Source organism: Streptopelia decaocto, assembly GCF_964273445.1.
Source record: "Streptopelia decaocto genome assembly, chromosome: 1".
Lineage (NCBI taxonomy): Eukaryota > Metazoa > Chordata > Aves > Columbiformes > Columbidae > Streptopelia > Streptopelia decaocto.
In genome coordinates, this window is record NC_138663.1 from 65804060 (window position 1) to 65825635 (window position 21576).

The 21576-nt window shown below is 37.6% G+C and overlaps 1 protein-coding gene across 8 annotated transcripts in view; it reads right to left on the reverse strand.

Moving 5' to 3' along the window:
- ERC1 (ELKS/RAB6-interacting/CAST family member 1) overlaps positions 1–21576 on the reverse strand; it is a 289471-nt gene that overhangs the window by 153380 nt on the left and 114515 nt on the right. For 5 of the 8 annotated variants that reach the window (XM_082042956.1, XM_082042958.1, XM_082042959.1 and 2 more), the window contains 2 exons: positions 19958–19993; positions 12745–12938 (listed from right to left, as the gene is read on the reverse strand). In XM_082042956.1, coding sequence (XP_081899082.1) covers positions 12745–12938; positions 19958–19993 — 230 coding nt within the window. The remainder of the gene's footprint in view (positions 1–12744; positions 12939–19957; positions 19994–21576) is intronic. The other 3 variants (XM_082042960.1, XM_082042957.1, XM_082042955.1) reach the window with 1 other exon arrangement.

Consider the following 21576-nt stretch of genomic DNA (forward strand, 5'->3'; position numbering starts at 1 on the left):
GACAAGCCTCCTGCGGGAGGCCCCCTGTCCTACTATTCCAGCTATTTTTCCATTCCAGTGCTATGCTACAAAGATAAATTGTTGAAAAATAGCATGTTCAACGTTATTCAGCAAATGAGATATAAATAACAGTGATAATAAAAGTAAATAAAAGCTAAATGCAAAAAAAAGAAAAAAAAAGGAAGCAGTTAAACTGTTTGTTACCCAATTTGAAGCTAGAATTCTTGCTTTTGTTTTATCAATATAGCTAATTCTTTCCTTGAAAAGTATTCAGTTGCTCACTATAGCACCTGATTTTGTCAGTCTTGTTATCTTTTGCCATCTCAACTTTTGTGATGTGTATACATAAGAACCACGTAAAAGAACTGTAGCATATGCCTATATGGTATTTGTCTATTTTTTTTCACTGCAGCAAGTAATGACACCAGAAGAGTATTAATGGGTTTGTTACTCTCGAGCTCAGCATTGGGAAGTTCTTTACGTAAAGCTGTCATTAACAGAGATGCTTTGCAAAAACTCCTTATGGAAAACTGCTTTAATCCTCATGCCTTCCAAGACTATTTTATTTACTATGAACCAGTATGACATCCACTGTAGGCCCTTAGACTTCTGACAGTAGTTTCATGTCACAACAGCAACAGTGATGAAGATTACACTATTATGTTTTTATTCACTGGGTTTATCAACAGGAGAAGGATGGTGAAAGCTTAATAGATCAGAAAATTCAGGTTTTGCACTGATTACAGTAAGCAAAGATGTTTTTGATCAGAACAGATATAATTCAGAGTATTTCTTCCTATTTCTAGAAGACAGACATACCTAGCACATTTTTTCACATATCCAGTTCTTCTCCAGGAATACACATTTGCTTTGATGTCTGACAAAAGATAACTGCTTTACACCATTAAGAGAAAAATAAAGCTATGGCTCCCATAGTAGCTTCCAATGTAGAATGTAACTTCACAGAATGGCTATTCATTTGTATGTTGCAGTTAACAGTAATTAGGCTACCTAAAACTCCCCCTCACCAGGGGAGGTTTAGCTTGGACTTTAAGAAAAGGTTCTTCCCCCAGAGGGTGGTGGAGCACTGGAACAGGCTCCCCAGGGAGGTGTCACAGCCCCAAGCCTGAGTGTTCAATCAGAGACTGGACAAGTGACACATGGTGTGAACTGTGGGATTGTCCTGTGCAGGGACAGGAGTTGGACTCGATGATCCTTGTCCCTTCCAACTCAGGACATTCTATGATTCACTGAAATGCACACGAGAGAAAACGAGAGTTACTGCAACCCGTATAATTTTCCTGCTTATCCTTAGGAGAATATTTTCATTTAGCTTCTGGCCAGCAGGGATTTTGTAGTTCCAAGAGCAGGCATTCCACCTATTCCCTTACACTCTCGATTTGTTTTAACAAATATATGAAAATCTCAGCAACTAGCCAACATAACAATCAATTTAAGAAAAAAGGGGGGGGGGAGGGAGGAAATCAATAAACCCAGTAAGAAACTATAAGGACAGAATGGACAATCTCTTTAACATCTTATCAGAAAACTCTTCAAAGAACCTAGCACTTGGCCACCTGAAACTGCAGTCATATCTTCTCTAGCCAAATTTTACAATACGGTCTAAATGAGAGAAATAAAAGTTATGGTTACACTGTATAGAAAAAGAGAAATCATTCCGGGTCTCAGAAAAAACACATCCAAACCACACCCTAAAAACAGATTCTCCTATTGTTCATCATGAATTCCAGCATAGGTGCAGGTATTGATAAAAACCTGTATCCACATGGATTGAAGCAGAAAGATCTTTGATGGACCGATTCTATAGCACTTAGGACTTTATCAGCCGGAAAAAGCACATCAAACTCCACCCATGGTGGCAACCAGCAAATACCGACTACCCAACTGAAGCCCTGTTCGTGCAAGAGAAAACACTCTGTGTGTTTCAGAGAAGGCTCATGGGGCAGAAGAGCTTCCTGGCAGTTCTGGTTTTGAGATCTTAAAAAACAGAGGGTCACTCAAGGACAGCCCTCCTCTCCCCAGCAATTACAAGTATGCCAGCATGATGCACTGAATACGGAAGGTATTGATGGACAACAACACGATTAACTTCCAATCTTTTTCCAGCTTGTGGGAGGAAGGAAAACACGCAGCCAAGGCCACAAGCGTGATGTCTGTGCCAAACCAAGGTCAGAACGCTGACACATTTTAAAGGCGTCAGCAGCATCGCAGCATCGTGGGATTCCACTCACCACTGCATTTTTCACAGTGTTAATCAGGAATAGAAAAGCCGGATGTTGGTTGATAACTCAGAACTTCAGTCATTAAGTAGTGGCTTTTTGGGCAAAGACACTGCCTGAAACAATTATGATCATTCCTTTGTCAGGAGTCACGGACGCTTTCTACCAAACAGACTTTATCAGCAAAAACTAGAATCCAAAATTCTTTCAGAGCCTTTTAAAGGGCAACTGGGGGTCATTAGACCAACTACTCTGACTTGTTTTAAGTGGGCCATAGCGCTGACTCCTAGCTACCTTACTGAAATCACAAATCTATGTTTAGCAACTGCTTGTAGAATATAAAAATAAAAAATTGAGCCATGGCGGAAAGATTTTGAAATATGTTGTCTCTTCGTAATGTTTTTTCAGTAGTTTATCACTTTGTGCCTTTGACAAATTTACCCTCTTGCTAATTTAATCCTCAGCCCTTGGTTCCTTCCGGCAGCACAACACACTCAAACCGCACCAAAAGTAGTTCTGCAACATCACCGCAACGTTTCAAACACAGATGCAATGATTAAAATCCAACAGCTAGAGTTTGGATGACTAGTACTTTAAAGGAACTACTTTTGTACTCAACAGCATGTATCAGAGAATACGGCTAATGTTCAACTTTTTTCTTCTTTAAGTAACAGGTAAAAGCAATAATATTTAAACCGTCTTGCTTCAGCCTCCTGTTCCTGTAGTTTTCTTCCTTGAAAAGCATCATTGGCAAGTTTCCCCCTTTCTTTCCAGTGCACCACAACATTGATTTACAGTGGCTTGATATAAATTCTTTCTTTAAATACAAGTTTCTTCTAAATGTGTACCCTATTCAACCCATCCTCCTACAAAGACTTAACCAAATCTCTGATCTTTTATTTAGTAGATCATGCAATTTGATGTGCAATCTTCTGTGAGATCTCAGTTTTAGCTGAACAGACAATAGTCTTACAAACACTCTTATTAAAAGTGAATACTGACCTTGAGGTGAGGCTGAAGGAAGCAGCAAATCCAGGAAGGAGATGTGAAAGAAAAAGAGTCAGAGTTTGTGAAAACAGTGTCCAGAGATAAGGCAGTTCAAGAATACAGGACAAAACAAGCAGATCTAAATCAGGTAATGACACACAGACATACAATCCTTCACAAACACAGAGCTGCATGTTTTATAGACATCTAATTAAAAAAAAAGAGAGAAAAAAAAAAAAGGACCTTTACATTAGATTACACCACTTAATTTAGAGGCAACATTCTGTAGAGAAAATAGTCTCCAACATATAACAGTTCTTGGAAAAGGGAAACAAGCCAAGTGTAGAAAACTCAAGATTTACATCATACCGCTAGTGAGTATCATTCTTCCAGAACTCCAACAAACATTTTGAAAACGTGGAATTTGACTCTCTGAGATGAACCCTAATATGCTTCTTTGTGCCATATTTTAGGGGTTTATGTTCTCTCCATGAGCAAGGTGCACTTTTTTTTCCACTTTTCCTGCAGATGACCCAAACCTTTCAAAAGGGAATAGAAGCAAGAAAACCCCCAAACATGGAGTAAAGTCTTCAAGTCCTGAAGACGCCTCAAAGCTAAAAGTTTGCCTTTCTTAATTTTGACATTGAAGTTACCCTTCCAAAACAAAAAAAGCATTTGCCTCTTCTTCCTGCACTGTTGCTGTCTCAATTCTCCCATATAAGGTGCAATCTAAAAACAATAATGACCAAACAGGCATTTTTTGACAGTTCTCTCCAACATTGTTCAACAGCAGGATTGACCAAGACAAAATGCTGGAGTTCCCTGTATACCATGAGGTCCCATAGGTTCATTATTGCTGGTTTTGGGGGTTTTTTTGTTCATTTGTTTATATTTCCCCCCAAATATCTCCAATATCTTTTCATAGACATCTGCTGTCAATTTCACTGATAACAGTAAGGTATGTCAACAAGGAGCCATATATACAGATATTCTTCATCTGACCATATATGTTATTTTTTTCAGTCAATAGAAGAGAGGAAAAGTAAATGTCCTGCTGTCCAAAGAAACAATTTGGCTTCTACAACATACGTTGTACTTCTCCAGGGGCAAGATTTCACTTTAAAAAGGCAGGATATGGTCTGGAGAAAGATATTTCTAAATAGGATAGGCTAACTGCTACATGTTTTATTAATCTTGGTATATGGAACCATGTAAATGAAATTTGAAGTCCTTATTTCTGGCCCAAATTTTACAAACAATAATGTGGGATACTGAGTTTGTTCAAGCAGTAGTTTCAGAGTGAGGTACAGCTGAGAAGTGTATTGTTGGTCTGTAAAAGATAAACCAGCATAAAGACACTTTTCTTCTAAATTAAGGACAGCTATTGTAAAGGGTGTGTTACTTGGGGATTTGGGGAAAGACTTGCAAAATGCCAAATACCACATCTCACTGTTCGATCTTGAAGTTAATTAATATAGAGAAGCGTGTAACTAACAATTCTGACTGAAATCCAAGAGTACACTCTCTACGTTGAGCTGCAGAGCTATGACTGGTCAAGCAAATTTAACAAAAGAGAACAAAAAAGTGAAAATAAATGCTTGGTTAGATATGGGAATAAGTAATGTGGGGGGAAAAAGCTTGTCTTTTTTAGAACTGTTATTGAACCTAGATTATGAAAGTTTAAGACTTTTAATTTTGTGTTTCAGAGTCCCTTAGTAGTTACTCGTTCTGTTGTAATATTGTTTCTTCAATTTAACAGTCAAAATGTACAGACTAGAAATCAGAATAGTCCTGTAGGATTTGAACGAACCCTACTGTTCTTCTAACTACTATAAAAGGTAGCATCTTTTGCCTGCACAAGATGAAGGCAAAACAGCACCTGAAACACTATGATGAGGTCACTTGCAATTTCTTGTATGCTACAGAAATGTGCTATTTAGCCAGCTGCACAGGATTTGAATGGAGAATAATTATTGCTACATCTTCATTTTGTTAAGGGATCAATTCTTTCCTCCAAAGAAAAATGCATTTTGTGTAACTGTTTTTTTTTTTACAGGGGTTCAAAATATTTTTCAAAAACGTGGATTTTTAGAATCATCTTAAAATTTATCTAAACAAAAATGAGGAACGTGTCTGAAAGCCCATTAAAATTGGAAAAAATCTGGAACTGTGCTATCACTGAGACTAAAAACGAGGCAGGCACCTGACATTGCCAGCTGTTAGGAAGCTGATGGAGATTTGCTACAGACTGGAGGTGAAGCCTCGGTGCGGTGGGCGACATCAGTGAAATTGAGCAGAGGAGCACAGCAAGCATCTGCCCCAGGAAGCAACCGCAAGCAAGCAGGATCAGACCCATACCAAGACATGCTCATGACAGAGCAAAATCATGAGTTTGAGTTTGCACTATTTCCCTTCGAGCAAGAACAGGCACTCGCAGCATTCCTTACAAGATCCAGCAGCCGCGCTTCTGCCCAGCCCCATTAACTGTGTACTCTGGTGCAACAGCCGCACAGGGAGACAAGAGGATTTAACGCCAAACGGTCGTCTTGGAGAAATCCATTTTCTTTCAAAATATCATCTCATTAATTTCAAAGATATAGCCAACTTAAATCTAATAATTGGTGAGATGTGAACACTTTAGTATTTTAATGAAGAAATATACATATTTTAAAAGCTCTTGATTATTCCAGCTGCAACATTTTCCACATGTTTGTACACTATAGGGTGTGGAATGAGTCTGCAACATCAGTTCCAGGTGTAATTAGGGAGAAGTTTACATAGTGATTTCTAGTCTACCTTTGAATTCCCCTTGTCTGATAGTGAGTGATTGTATATATTTACTATTTTGTCCTTCCTTCAAAGTACTCTGACAGGGAATAATACACACTTGATCCTCCTTGTGTCAGTCCAAGTAGAAAGGCTATTTATGTTTATCACTTTTGACACTTTCTTTGTAAAATGAATGATGACTGGTCTTTCCCTTTCTTTTTAGTTGGTATTTCGAGGGATGGAGTAGAGATGGAGAGTCAGAGAGAATGCTTGTGTGTGCATCCAGCACAAATGCATGCACCAGTATAGGAGCTCAGACATGAGCCATGATGGCCATGGAGCACTAATGTTATTATTTCATTGGCATACCGGTGATTACTGTATTTTCCTTTTGTTCTTACTGTACTCTAAGACAATGTAAGGATCTATCACTTTCTTTTTATTGTATCAGTTGTATAAAAGGGTGGTTTTGCTGTGGGTTTATTTTTGTTTTGATTTCTCCTTTCATACTAGTTTGTGTGTATGGATACCCTCATATTGCTCAAAGATGTTGAATGAAACAAAGCTACAAAACAGCTTTTGAAGAGATGTTGTCAAGGCAGGTTAACAATGAAACACTGATATGCAAACTAGACTCATTATTTACCTGATGTTCTTTCTCTACTGGTTTTATAATTATTTTAATTATAGCATAGCTCTTACACTCTACTGATCTAGCAGTTTGACCAGAAAATATTTGCTAAAGAAAACCCATGATTGCTACAATGCAGGTGGAGTATAAATCATCAGATGATAACTCCTGTATTCACTACAGATAAAAGCCTTAGGTGTGAGAGGGAATGCTTGATAACCATCTTGACTTAATGATAAAACCAAATAGGACTTTGAACACCACAGGAAACTTGGCAGGAAAAGAACCCTTCAAAAAAGTTCACCATCGGTGCTTCTCATCACTCAAGTATTTCTCTAGTGTAAGGTGGAGGATCCAAGATCAGATCCTTAGTCTTGCAACAGCAGACAAACCAACCTTTCAGCCCATTGCTGAATTCAACAAAAGGAGATGGTCTCTACTCAGTTCCACAGAGATGAATCACGCTGCTTAATAAGGTCAGTCATGCCTGCTTGACCATGGAAATGACACTAAGGCAAATACTCAGGCTTGGGTGGTTCAAGGATGGGATAACACAGCAAGCTCATTCAGCCAAGCGTGTACCAGCCCTGACCTCTCCCCATGTCAAGGGTTGGACTCATTGGGGATCTCTGACCTTGTTTTTCAGAAAAAATGGTTCTGTAATACCAGGAAGTTTCATTTCCTCCCCCCTTTACATTCCCCTCAAAAAAAGAAAAAGGAGGGAGTGGAAAATAAAGGACAGCTAAATAAAGAACAAGTAGAAAAAGGATATCCCATATATGAAAAAGGTGAGGATCGATTGAGAAGTCACCATAAAATCACTATGATGTTTTTTTTAATCTGGGGCTCTCTACAGATGGATTTGCAATTACTGGCACTGTCTCTCTTTTCTTTTCTTAGATGTAGGTTTTAAAAGCGATTAGTAAGTTCGAGTTTTGATCTTCAGGCACTTTAACAAATGTTGACTTTCAGAGGGCAGACAGTTGCCTTCTGAAAATCAGCATATTTTCAAACATCTGAAGTTAAATACCTGTAAGTAAAGGTGTCTGCATCTTATATTCTTATCTGTTTAGAGCAGATGTATTATGTCTGTGAAACATGATGGGGGACTTCGGGTGTAATGCTCATTTTGTATGAAGATAAAGCAAGACTGAGAAGAAAGAAATTACTAGCTTGGAAGTGATGAAAATCTTAATATGCAATGGATCTGTGTTCTCAGAGGTGGAGCTGGACTAACTATGGGCCTGAACACTTCTTTCCATTACAAAACCTTGTTCTCAGTTGCTTGCCAAATATTAACAAGTTGTGCTGAAATTTTCCACGACAGGTGAAAGCCTCACCCAGGATTTTTTGAGGACAATTTCAGCTACATTCTTCACACACCAAAGGCAGCACTCTTGTGAAAAAATAATGTTCATATGGTTAAAGACTGTATCACTTTACTGTGATACATAGGCTCACATAAGAGGTGAATTAAAATTGCATGGCAATCTTCATTTTGGAGTTTCTTAAGTTTTGAGTGATTAATCTTAGAATCCCAATATTCACTTAAGCTAGGAATTTTTGAGGGAAGTGCATGAGAAACACAATGACAACAATTTCTGCCTTGTAGTAATATAATGCAATCATGAGATAAATGTATTAAATCTGCTTTTATGATTTATGGTACCAAAATGGATCAACGTGTTTTAAAGTCATATTTAATTATTTCAGTTTTTCCTTTATGCCTGAATCAGAATTCATTTTTGGAGGACTTTAATGAAATATGATAATATAGAATTACAGTCATACCATCTCTCAAGGTTAACTTTAAAGGTGATGATAATGACTTTATAAACATCTTTTGTTCTTGAATTTGACAAGATCCCCTTACTTTAAGTTAGCTATATGCCCTGATGTGATTCTTGTTTAGGAATTCTCTAAAAAAAATTATCTAAAAATTCACAGAAACAACCAACTTGAAAACCAAAGAGAATTATTGCAAGACATGAGTAGTGGTTTGAAAATACATATTTCAACTTGAAATCGTTGACTTAAGCTTAGGGCATAATTTACTAGTATAGTTTCCTTTACACTGTTCTAGGAAACCATAAAGTTGATGGAACATGCAGTTAATTTCTCTATCTGTCCTTCACAGGCCACTATGCAAACATATCACTGTCTTAAAGACATACAGAGTAAGATACTTCTACTGTCCACATTTTTCAGCATTTCTTTGAGATCACCCTATGTTTTTTAACCTTTTATTTTTATTTACTTTTGAGAAGAAATATTTAAGATGAGGAGTACAGCTTTCGGGTGCTACTTATCAAAAGTTTGAAGGTTTCTTCTTGAACATGGCATCCTTAAGTTCTTTTCATAAAAACTCCCCAAAATCTCTTTCTTAAAATAGCCATCATTTCCAGCCGTCCTTTATGGGATTGCTGGTATTTCAAAGCTGAGCATTGTCTTCCTTTGTTCCCAAATCAAAGTCAAGTTTCCTTCAGGAAAAAAATGGTAGTGCCCTATATCTTTACAAGGACTACTTATCATATATAGCGAGCACACCAAATTAAAATCAATTTCAAGTTTGTAACTGGAACCAGGACTTCCATATATACTCAGTGCTTCCTTCTGAAACAACACGGACATATATATTTACTGCTGCCTCTCCAGTACCAAGTCAGTTTTTATTTGCAGAATATGTGTGCACAAATAGCTGTGTGTGTAAACTACCCATCTGAAGGCTGTGATGGCGATGTTGCAGGTGACTAGCATTATTTTTCTTTCTTCTTTTTCTTTTTTTTTTTTTTCCTTCTTATTACAGGGTAATAATCACGATAAAACTGAAGAATAAGGCAACACTGACCTCTACCAATGACACATTTTAGAACACTTGAGTTTTAGCCAGTTCGGGCAGAACTGGTAGCAGAGATTAGAAGCAAAGTTAAAACACGGCAAGAGAATTAGAATAAAAAGCAACAGCTTCTGTTGAGTTTACATGAGGGAGAGCAGCAGCAAACCTCCTTTGGACTGCGGAGAGAACCACTGTGACACGAGTTGGACGCAGAGCCTGTCAGAGCTTGTACTTGACAGAACTAGTTCCTGTTTGACCTAAGGAAAAAAAAGCGTAATTGCAGCAGACCCAAACAGCAGCGGCAGCAGCAGCCGGGCAGCCAGTGGTGACATTCCAGCCCGTAGGAAACAGAAGCCTTACAGAGCACTCACTTTCCCAGGAAGTCCCACACAAACCCCCCTACGTGTTGTGGTGCAGGGACCGACACCTGGTAGGGAGGGTGCAATTTGCGGGAGGCGTGCTTTCTGAGAAAAGGCACAGTCAAAAAAACAAAACCAAACCAAACCAAAACAAACCACAAACAAAACCCGCACGTACAAAACAAAACAACTCGTGGAACCAGGACGTGACAGTTTAAATGGAAAGAAAAAGCAAGGAAGGTAACAAAACACAAAATGAGAAGTTACAGAGAGACAGGAGATTATGGAATGGCAATACAAAAAGCAAACAGTTAGTTATAAAGAAAGTGAATAACCAGACAGCTACAAAACCCTTTACACCATCACAGTATGGGGACAGAAACAAAAATTACAGGGCTGTTCACCCACAGAAGAAATGTGAACTTATGGCCCACCTTCCCATAAGAAAAATCAAAAGCCTGCCCATAGAGAAGATAAATTAATGAGCTTGTGCTTTCAATCACATGTTGACTCTATAGAGTATTCTTCAAACTTTTGTATAGCATGCACCATATTTAATACATTATTTTTTGACATATTTCCTCCCATTCACAGCTGAAAAACCAAGTTCCACACCCAGCAACTGTAACAGTTACTGAAGAGTGGAAGCATTTTCTGCCTTAATTTAAGCTGAAGGCAACTTTGCCATCATTGAAAAGGCTTAAGAGAACGGTTCTCTGCTTTTCATTTCATCTTCCTCTCCTCCTATCTTTTCTCCTTCTCTGTTCCCCTATACATACCTCCCTAATAAGCAACTCATTTCTTCTCTTCTATGGATGAAACCGTGTTACTATTTCTGTTCTCCTGACAATATACAGTCTAGTTGTCACATCTAACTACCATAAGGGAAAGCTCCGGGGAGACCCTCTCTTTTGAAAAATCCCATTTTTATTAGTACAGTTATTCTCTGAATGTGACTCATTTCTTCTCATCCTGCTCTAAACAGAATAATAACAGTTCCTGATAGGCACAGCAATATTCATGTTTTTGCTTCCTGACAAATGCTTCTGCAGCACTAAGGCTCTTCTTTGCACAGCAGAGTTTGAATAGCTGTAGAAGCATTAGAAGTCAAGATAATTTCCAGCTCACTCTGCATGGACCACAGCTTAGGAAGGACTTTTATGAGGCAAAATTATCTATTATTTTCAGAAAACCAAAACTCTAGCTCTAGAACATCCATGTAACATGCTCAGATACATCTGTTTGGCCATGAAAGAATACTTTATAAACTAGCATAGTAAATAAAACCAGGACCAACCTACACATTTACTAGGCACATTAAAATCTCTGCTTTGTGTAAAAACTTGCAAGGAGAAAGAAAGCTTTCAGAGAAAAGGGGTTGTGGGGAGCAGCTGAAAACAACTAAGGCCAAATAAAAGTTTCAGCAATTATTCAGAAAAAAGATAAATTACTACTCAAAACCTCACTACAAAGCATCTGAAACCTTGTATCTTTTTCTCTGGTGCCGTGATTATATTACAGTTCCACTTGAAAAATAACTTCAGGTGTTGATAGCTTGCTCATTCTACTTTATCTCATTTGTAGTAGAAAAGATAACAAGTTAAAAAGAGAAGAGGATCACTATTTTTTTTATGAGTGAAGATCAGGTGGTAAGAAGGAATGGATAGCACTGAATAGTCAAAATATTCACCAAATTGTTATTGAATGATGTCCAGTCATTTGGGGGATTTTGTGTTTTCACTGATACAGTAAGACTTTGGTCTGTGACTGAAACAGCAAGAAACTACCACTGTGACATGAAAAAACGTAAGTGCTTTGGAGATCTCCAGAACTGCATCTTTTCAAATAAAAAGTTCGTTTCTAACTCTTTGAAGACTGTGTGTCAATCTAAAAGAGAAGTACCATCATCTTAATTTCTATTTTTTTGTTATTTTTGCTTCGTAGTTTATAAACTCTTTTGGTTATAGGCCAAAACCTGAAATATCCTCTGCTCAGTTGCCCTAATCTTCCTGACACTAAATCCAGAGCAGTAAAATAGTGGTAAGATACTAATTAGAAAGACTATTCCAGCACGAGGCAAATGGGAATAATCACACTTCCAGTTTGCTGTTTCAAATTAAAGATTCTTCATTGTGAATGGTAACCGAAAAGCCCTGAACAGGTATTACTGCCTAGAAACTGCCTCTTGCTCCACTGTAAGGTTAGAAAGTGACAGAAAATAGAATCTGTTTCAGGTCTTTCCCAAGATTTACTATTTATAACTGTGACACAAATGTCATGGAATTATAATAAATTATAATTTTTGTTTGGGACATTAAAGTCTAGAAAAAATATCTGAGCACCCTGGCTCCCAACAGCAAGATGGAAAATGCTGAAAAGTGCTGAATCACACTTCATTTGGACAAAAGCGAATATGTTCATTTGGCCTCACAGGAGCCGAAGTTTACCAGTGTCCCTACCAGTACCAGAGTTTCAATGCCACTCGTCAGAAGAACCTGAGTAACTAGAATCACAAACTCTTACAAGTAATTTTTCTTATTTGTTTTTTTTTTGTTGTTGTTGTTTTTTTTTTTTTTTTGGAGAACCATGCCTGAGGAATTTATTAAATCAAAAGAACAAATAGTTCTCCAAACACACCACAGTGTCAGCAGCTTTTCCTACCATCTCTATTCCCTTACGTCTATATCTACCCTTCTAATTCTATCTATATCAGCCCTGGTTTTGAGTAGACGGGTAATGAAAGCACACAGTAAGATACCTTTTCACTTGCAACCTACCAAAATAAAGGACTGAAGGCAGAAAAACTCTAAAGAGGCTTTCCCAAAGTAGGCACTATAAGGTTTTTAAGACATAAAAAATTGACAGTTATCTCTAACTTTAATCAGCTCTTTTGCTCCTCTAGTAACTTTATACCATTCTCACCTCTCCAGTTCTGCTATTTTCTTATCCTTATCATTCTTCTCGTTTTCCATCTCTTTCAAGATCTCAAGAAGACGATCCACTTCAGCTTGAGCCTTGCTAGATTCTTCCCGATACCGTGTTACCTCTCTTTCCAGCTGCTGCATACGATCACTGAGCTCTGGGCTGGCCCTCGCCTCCAGTGTGGCCTCATGAGCCTGTAAGAAAAAGGTTCCAGAAAAAAACAATTCATTCTCACATATATATTTTACAGATCTTGCAACAACTTCAAAAGGCTATCTAGATATCTATTTCAAAATGGCAAGATTAACTAATACACAGAACTGAACATACAGTGCATATGCTACTTTTAAGTATGGGGAAATATCTTCTAGGAAAAGAAAAATTCAGAAGCAAACTTAAATTTTTCAGTTTACTCTAAAAAAATTGAATTTTTCATCTGAAGCAGAATTGACAGAAGGAAAAAAAGTAAAAATATGAAAAAAGTTAAACTTATTTGAAATGAAAGAAGAAGATAAGTAAGTGTGAGTGGGTATAAAAATTCCTAAAATACATTTCTAAAACCACGATATGACCACAGAATTAGTTACCTGAAGTATTTTTAACCTAGGTAACGTAGAAAAGCAAATCACAGGCTGTCTTCAATAACTACATCAGTATTCAAAGTGTGAGATAGATTTGCACAAATGGTGCTGATGTAGTGAAGTCCTTGCCAGTGTTCTGAGCTGTGTAGACTAGTACTAATATGAGTATGGCTGCCTACTGAAATGACCTTTGCCTAGTTATCTAGGAAATCCAACATTTCAAAATCAGGTTATGGGGACAAAAAGCATCAGAGGAATCAGGATAAAATGATCACAATGAATAGGTTTTTTTTCTTGTTGGTTTGGTTTTGTTTGTTTTTAAAACTAATTTGTTAGTAAAATTAATTCATCAGTTCCCAAGCATATTAAAGACAAAGAAGAGGCAGTATTTAAGCTGGAATTTAAACCAGTAGACCAAGGAATCTTTTCACTCTCCCCTTACCCCACTGCTCTTGGATCTTGAACTGCTCTTTGGTATTAATTAAAGCTATTTCAGAATCGCTCAAATTTGCTTCAGTAAATAGCTTTGGAGGAGCTGTTCTGCTGACCAACACTGCCTGCAAACTCAAGGCCTTTCTCTTCTCTTCTCTGAAACAAACCTTCAACAGAAAATGAGACTACAGACTTTCCCCTCTCTCTGTGTGTAGCTGTGGGAAGTTGTTTTACAAGCTGCCAGTGTTCTGCTCCAAAGCACAGTAAGTCTAAATCCTATAGTATAGGACTCTGTTGCTTTTAAAGGTAATTGGACAGAACTGCAGCAGCATAAAACTCAGGGTTAGAAGCTACTGCTTCCAAAGGACCAAACAGCAAAAATACACTTGTCTGTCTAGTTATTCAATAAAATAAGACTGGAGGAAAATATCCATTCATTGACCACAACATTTTCACCTTGAAGTCTCTTGGTTTTAATTTGCTCCAAGATTCGCCAAGGCTATATTCTAGTGAAATCCAGGATGCTTGTCTTTACTGGGACTATGATCTAGGGATGGATCTGGGTTTCCCAAACACTCAAACACTTCATGTTCCAGGGCCTTGATTTTTCAGCTCCTTCCTGAGGGTCAGTGCTAAACTGTTTTGGTTTTCATTTTTTTTTTTTTTTTTTTTAATACTTTTAAGCAGGAATTCCAGAAAGCTGGATAACCTGCACATTATTTTATCCTAGAACAAAATGCCTGGCAATCCTCAGGTGACCCAGAGACATCTCAGCAGGAGTGCCGCATGTCTGCAGATCCTGGAGGAGCAGAAACCATTCCTAAGGCAATGCACTTAGGAAGACTTCAAAGGCTTCTGAGTGACTTTCAAGTCAAACCCTGCCACTCCTGTGTCACTGAGCTTGTAAGTCTGAAAATCCTGCTTCTGCGCTTCTGACTGAGACCTGGCTCCAAGTGCATCCCTGGTGAGCCTGGAAGCTTCAAAAAGCCTTTGGAGTCAGGGCTGACAATGCTTCCAGGCTCCTCACTGCCCTACAAGCACTCTGAATTGTACACCCTGGGAAAGGCCTCTCTACAGCAAGAAGAATTCTAATTAATATGTGGCCAAGATGACGAAGACTCCAGGAGGACACTGCAGCAAGGAGACGGACAAGCATGTTGTTTCCATGAACAGCCAGAAGCATCAGGGAACACACTTGGCTTTGGAAGGAGAATGGTGGTGGGTGTTCCTGAAATGCCTTGCTGGGATTTCCAGCCTGTGGGAAATTGGAAGTATTTGATTTCATTTCCTTTTCAACTATGCTTAAATTTCAAACAAGAACTCCATTCTTCCCTCCCAAATACTGTTGGGGACATCTATAAACCTACTGGGGGGCATCTATGTTCTCCTAAGAGACACTATGTGTAGAGTTCAGTCTGATTTTCACCAGAGGCAGAGCCTGAATTCTTCTGTACTGGATTTAGGTATGTTTCCAACATCTCAAATTGTTTGTTTTAACAAGTACTCCTCCAGGCTCTTTAAAGTCATCCAAAATACATCGTCAGATAATCAAGAAACGCCTTTAGGAAAAAAAAAGCAAAGCTAGGCTGTTAGCCTGGATTACTAAACTCTCTAATTCAAAATAAGTTATAAGACCTAATGCAATTCTACTGTCAGGACAGTCCTGATTTATATTACTTTGTGCTAATAAAACCATCTCCACAACAACCCAAGAGACTCTACTGAGAAGAGGAAATCAATTTTCTTTTTTAGAAAATTAGCCAACAAGTCAGTGTGTCTGGTTCTTATAGAACGAAAGGGATATTTACACGACATAAATTATTAGTTAAGACATGTAACACATGTTATTTGTATATAATGCACATAAGTATAGATACTTTCACCTAACACAAAGAGAATGTTATGTGATATGGTGTAAAATGGAGACCACTTCCTGAATTGTGAATTACTGACTGAGTGACTTTGGTCCATTTTGTGGGTTATGTACAAAATACGTGTTACATGACCATATCTAAAATCCTACTGGATTCATTTATTGTATAGGAGAGAAAACCAGTGCATTTAGAGGTTTCCCACAAACTCACATCAAGATCTGGAACAGATGAAATTGGCTACCTTCCCAATGCAACATTGTGTAAAATTATTCAGCGGGATTTTTTTTAACACAAAAAAACCTTAAACACAAATAATGAATTCTGATATTCACAGTAAAAAACCTCTAAATCAAAACAACCCACATACAACTCTCCCCACCCACCAAAGGTGTACAAAAATTCCAAAATAAGGCAGTAATTTCATTTTTGAAACAGAATGGACATGTAAAGTGACAAATGCACTAAAATACTTTCTGCTGTATGAAGAAACCATGAGAAGTGCATTTCGATAGGTTAAACTTTCAGCTCTGCCTTAGAGAGTATTCTTAAGTCTGCAACTTCTTAAGATAGTTAAAAACAAATACAAAAATGTGTAAAAGTATGACAGAAAATTAAATAAACTGAAAAAAACAGGTTGCTTAGGGTGAAGGAACATTGCACTTTCTCTTCTGACAAATGGAAATAAGAAAAGGTATGCCTCTAGAGGCCATTGAATTTACTTGATTACAGGCTATTTTAAACCTCTTAACTGCTACTACTGAGCCTGTCATTAGCTCTCCAGGTTTGTTGCAGTGTGGAGTCAAACAGGTGAATTTAAACTGCTTTCAAGACCACAACCAAACTTGCACGTTTGATTATGCATTGCCCTGCCTAAGAAACACAGCAACATTTTAGCTAGAAAGCAGCACCTTCTTAAGCTATGCTTTTATTAAGCAAAACTCATCTGATCAGCATTAATCTTTGCCGGTGTGAATATAATTTCAAATGCTAAGTGTTTCAAGACTGAGAATAGTTTAAGCTTACTATTCAGTTTAAAGTTACTACTCTGGATATGATCTCAAAGTTCTTAAGAGGGACTATAAGAGGTGGGTTAACAGCTTTCTGCTTTTCTGCTCTTAGGCATCATTTCCCATCTGGAATGTGGTAAGTGATGGGGTGAGCGCTTCAATACCTAAAGAATAAAAGAAAGAGGGCTTGTTCCTCAAACAAATGTACTGCAACTTCGATTGCTTCCACAGAAAATCAGCTGACAAAGCCAACTTCTACAACTAAAACAAAGATGACCAGTGTTTCACACAAATAACCACTACTCACAGATGGAAAGGAGAAGATGACAAAACACATTTAAAAGAATTTTGAAGTTGGTATTTCTCATGCCAAAAAAGTCTTAGCTAAGAGGAAAGGTGATCATACATAGCTTGAAGTGTGCCGGAAAGAAAACAATAACACAGATCTAATTTAAAGGTTCTAAAATGTAAGTAAAAATTTCGAACATTATGACTAAGATTCCAAATCAATATTCCTAAGAGATTAACTAAATCAAACAGCAAATAATTCACAGCAAACACTTTCTACTTTTACCTATGAATTGAGACAGCAAATTCAGTTTAACATTTCATGTACAAACGTTGCCAAGAACTTTTGGCCACAAAGAAGAGGTTCCTAAGTATCTGAAATCCCATTTTAATCCACCCTCCTACCTCCAGGTGTGCCTCACATCTCCTAAAAATAGTAAGTGCACACACAAATTGAAAAATATATTATGACTATTTACTGCAAAAGACAAACAAATATAACCATTTTCTTTATTTCTCTTATTGTGAAGGCAGCAATTCAAGTGATGAAACGTGTGCACTGCCTTCTATCATGTCTTTATTGGTTTCAAAAAAATTGTAAATTTGAAAAATGAGCATACTTGTTCCTCCTTTAGTTCTAATGCTCTGAACACCATGTGCTATAACAGCTTTTCAAAAAGGCTGTACTGGAAGTCAGAGGCTCAGGGAATTCTCTGATACACTATGTGTCAGAAAAACTTGAGTCTGTCACCAAGAGTTGTTTCTTACCTTATTATTGACAAAATCTTTTAAATGGTTACTCTCTGATAACGTGACTCTAAATTTTTGGCACTGAATAAGCAAGTATTTGGTTGGAATCATTCAATAAAGAAGGCCGGAAGTCTGAATAAGAGCAAGACGCCTTGAGAAAACTCATTGCTGAAAAAAATGATCTCTTCAGAAAGCTATGAGCTCCCATGGCCGTTATTAAACACCAACGGTTTGCTCTCATTGAAATTTACAGCAACATAAAATGTGCACAAAGGCGGGAGGCAAATGCCCAGGTGGCAGCTGCCTTTGCGGGCCTGCTTCAGTCCCCTCACCCATGTCTCCTCTGAACCAGGTTCTACTCACCTGACCAGAGGTTACTCTTTTAAAGAAACAGAGCTTCATTTAATGTGCTGAAGGGATTTACTGAAGTAATGATCAGATAGCCAGTATTTGGTTTTTCCTACTCAGTTTATGATTCTGTGCCTTACTTACACAAACGGCACTGAAAAAGAAATAGTTTCCCAATTTTCTTTCTGTCACGCTAATCGTGACTGTAGGCAAATGGTAACTAACCACTTCTAAATGCCACCAGTGGGAAATAAAGATGCGTTATTACACCTGTTGTGAGGTGAAAAATTGAGATGCAAAAGTATCCTGCCTTATTCACTTAATGTTTCCCTACTATTACAAAAAAATACTTCATCATCTAATTTCTCTAGATGATTATCATCTTCCTTATATATCTCTGGCTCATCCTTGGAGCATTTTTCAGGCAGTATGGAAGACTGCAAGACTCTGGCAGAAAATAATTTTGTTATAAAATGTTACAACAACTCCCTCACAATGAAAAATGAGAAAGGCCACACAATATTGCATTGACCTTTTCCTAACTTCAGGATCTTCAATTTTTCAAAATGAATGTTAACTTAACTAGTTTTCTGGGAGGAACAGAGTAGGTAAGCTTAATTTTTTAGGTATAAGAAATCAGGGGGGAAAAAACCTTTCAACTTTCCACTGCAAAAGCTGGTGCTGACATTGTCATGAGCCATCAACAGGACTGGAATTTCAAAAGCCACACACGGACTCTTGGACATTATCCTCTATGTTGGCTCTATCATACGGGGCAGGAAAACACAGAGTTTGTTCCCACATTTTGTATTTTCTGACTTCAGGGTAATGGGGACTCTCAGAAATTTTGAATGCTATTACAGATTTCACAGACAATATGCTCACTTGGGCACAAATTCTCCTGCCTATTTGCACCAAGCACAATCCTTTTGTACTATATAGCTCATTTCCACAACCTTTCATCAACGTTATTTAAAACCAGGTTCAAATTCCACTCTTCTTATCTAGGCAGATTAACTAATCTACCAGTTCTCCTCATCCTTTTCCTATCACTTTTTCCCAGGTTTGGGGGAGTTTTTTTCAGAGTTATTTCTATCCAACAGTGTCTGTATTATATGTTCTATTCAAATAATTTCTAATATGGGATGTCACAAAAACTGAAGTATTAAAAGCACCAGCAATCATCTGATCTCGAGACAATGATTGTCAGGATAAACAGCTACATTTACCCTGAACATTGTCAGGAATAACGCAGATATCAGCCTCCTGAAAGTTTCATAACACGATTTTTTTATGCACACAGTCACAAAAGAAATCTCTAATGTAAACCACCTTGGATTATGTAATTTATGGTGTCAAGATATTATTATACAAACACTCCTTGAAAGGAGTGCTCTTTGACATCAAACAGAAGGCTGGTAATAGGATCCAAAATTAAACTGACATAGTACCAGTGAGCTTAATGGTTACACAAATTTTTAAGTAATCTTTCACTTGGTGTAACTTTATTATTTCTAATGCACTGCTGGACATGGTGTTACAGAATACTTTCACGCAAGCAGTTTGATTTGCATGGAAATTCTAAATTCTTGCTGTGAAAATGCATGGACAATGGAGATGAAAGAAAAGCTACAGGACACTTCAAGCAACTGCAGCAAAAGAAAACAAAAAAAATGGCACACTATTAAGCTGTCCAAACAAAAATGAAGTTAGATCAACACAGCCAAAAAGTAAAAGCATCTTAGAAGGCTTTTTCGAGCATGACTGGTCAGACAAATCACAGCATTTTGTTTGCATCCACACTATCCATACCCACTACTAAAGTAATCCACCAGCACACTCTGTGTTGGTTCAAATACGAAAGCACAAGTGAACAGACATGCAACACACAAAAATAAATGGGGTTGGCCTCTCAGTTTGTCAGGGAACTTACTGGCTTGGATGGATGACTCAATAAAACTTCAGGATGCTGAAGGGAGAAAGAAGATAGGAAAAGATGGGGAAAATTTGGAATAGGAACAGTGTGAGAAAAAGAAAAGATGCAACATGAAAATAATTAAAAATAATAGCTGCAACATTAATTTACTAAGAAAGCAGAATCTTAACTTGTGGTTTTAGTATGTATTGGTAACCAGTTTTTGAAACATGAAAAATATGGAGAGTTACCGTCGTGCAAGTTCCAAACTTAATATTGATTTCCAGTTTAACAGTTTTGTCCAGTCCTCAAATACTTAACATAGTCCTGTGCTTGGGTTTACAGATGATCGTTTTACAGGTTGAGCAGGACTTTAATTTCTAGTGCTTCACTTATATCAATTACAAGACAGATAAATGGTTTAGAAAGCTAATGCAGTAGCTGACACTATGTGAACACTGGACACAATTGCTGCGTTTTTACTTTTATTTTTACAAGGCATCCTGATTCCCCTGGTAGCCTTTTTCTTTCTAGGTTGCTATGCTGAATACATTATTTATTGTCCTTTCTTCAAAAAAACCCAAACCATTAGCTGAGAACAAAAACCAGTATTTCCATCTCATCTACCGATATTATCAGTAATATTTTCAGTTCTGGCAGGAAACCTTTGTTCACAAAAGTAAAAAGCAACAGCGCCTGTGTTAGACTAGCCAAGCTGAACCTTGGGAAAGAGAATTTGGGTCAATACTTCATTCAGTCAATTTTTCATCTTTTCAAAGATACTACCCTCCTGAACTCGAAGGAAGAACACCACAGCAGGAAGAAAACATCCTCTGAGTGAGCCTGTGGAATCTAAAGGTATTTTCCTGGCAGAGAACCACTGCTGACACTCTCTGATGAAAAGTTCCTAGAACTGCACCAAGGGGAAGGTGGTTAACATATGGTTTGGACTCTTTTTTTCCTAACCTTGATCCATTTCAAATAAGGAAAATATTTTAAAGGAGAAAAACTATACACTGGAAATGAATACAGACAAAAATTCGCTTATCTTTGCTGGAACAAATTCCAACCTTAGTTGGTCTCTCTGAGATTAGAAAAAGAAAATGAAAAAAGCATATTCACTGGGAAACACAAGGCAGAAAAAGCTAGCAAAAGAGCATTCGGAAGAAAAATAACTAGAAGAAAACTTTTTCACTATAAAACTACTACATTAAAACAGAAGCTTGAAAAAATAGTTTCTTAAGTGGACAGAAGATGACACAGCATAAAACCACTTGACAGAAAAAGAGCGAGAGAACCACTTGTGTGTGATTTCCCTTCAATGATTCCCTCTCAGAAAAAAAGGAGACTATTTAAGGCAGGACACCAGGCCATGTAAACTCAACAGGGATTTATGGCTTGCTTTCAGCAATCAGAATCTCCCTCCCATAGCATCTCCTGCTGGCAGCAGGCTGACAATTGAGCACAGAAGCAATGACAGCAGAATAACTAGAACATTGAGCACATAGATTTGCATGACCATAGCATCATTATTAAAAAAAACCCCAACCAACCCCAAATACGAAAAACAATGAAGTTTTATTTGCTCTGTCAGGGATCAATATAAAATTAGTCACTAGTGAGAAAAGGAATAATAA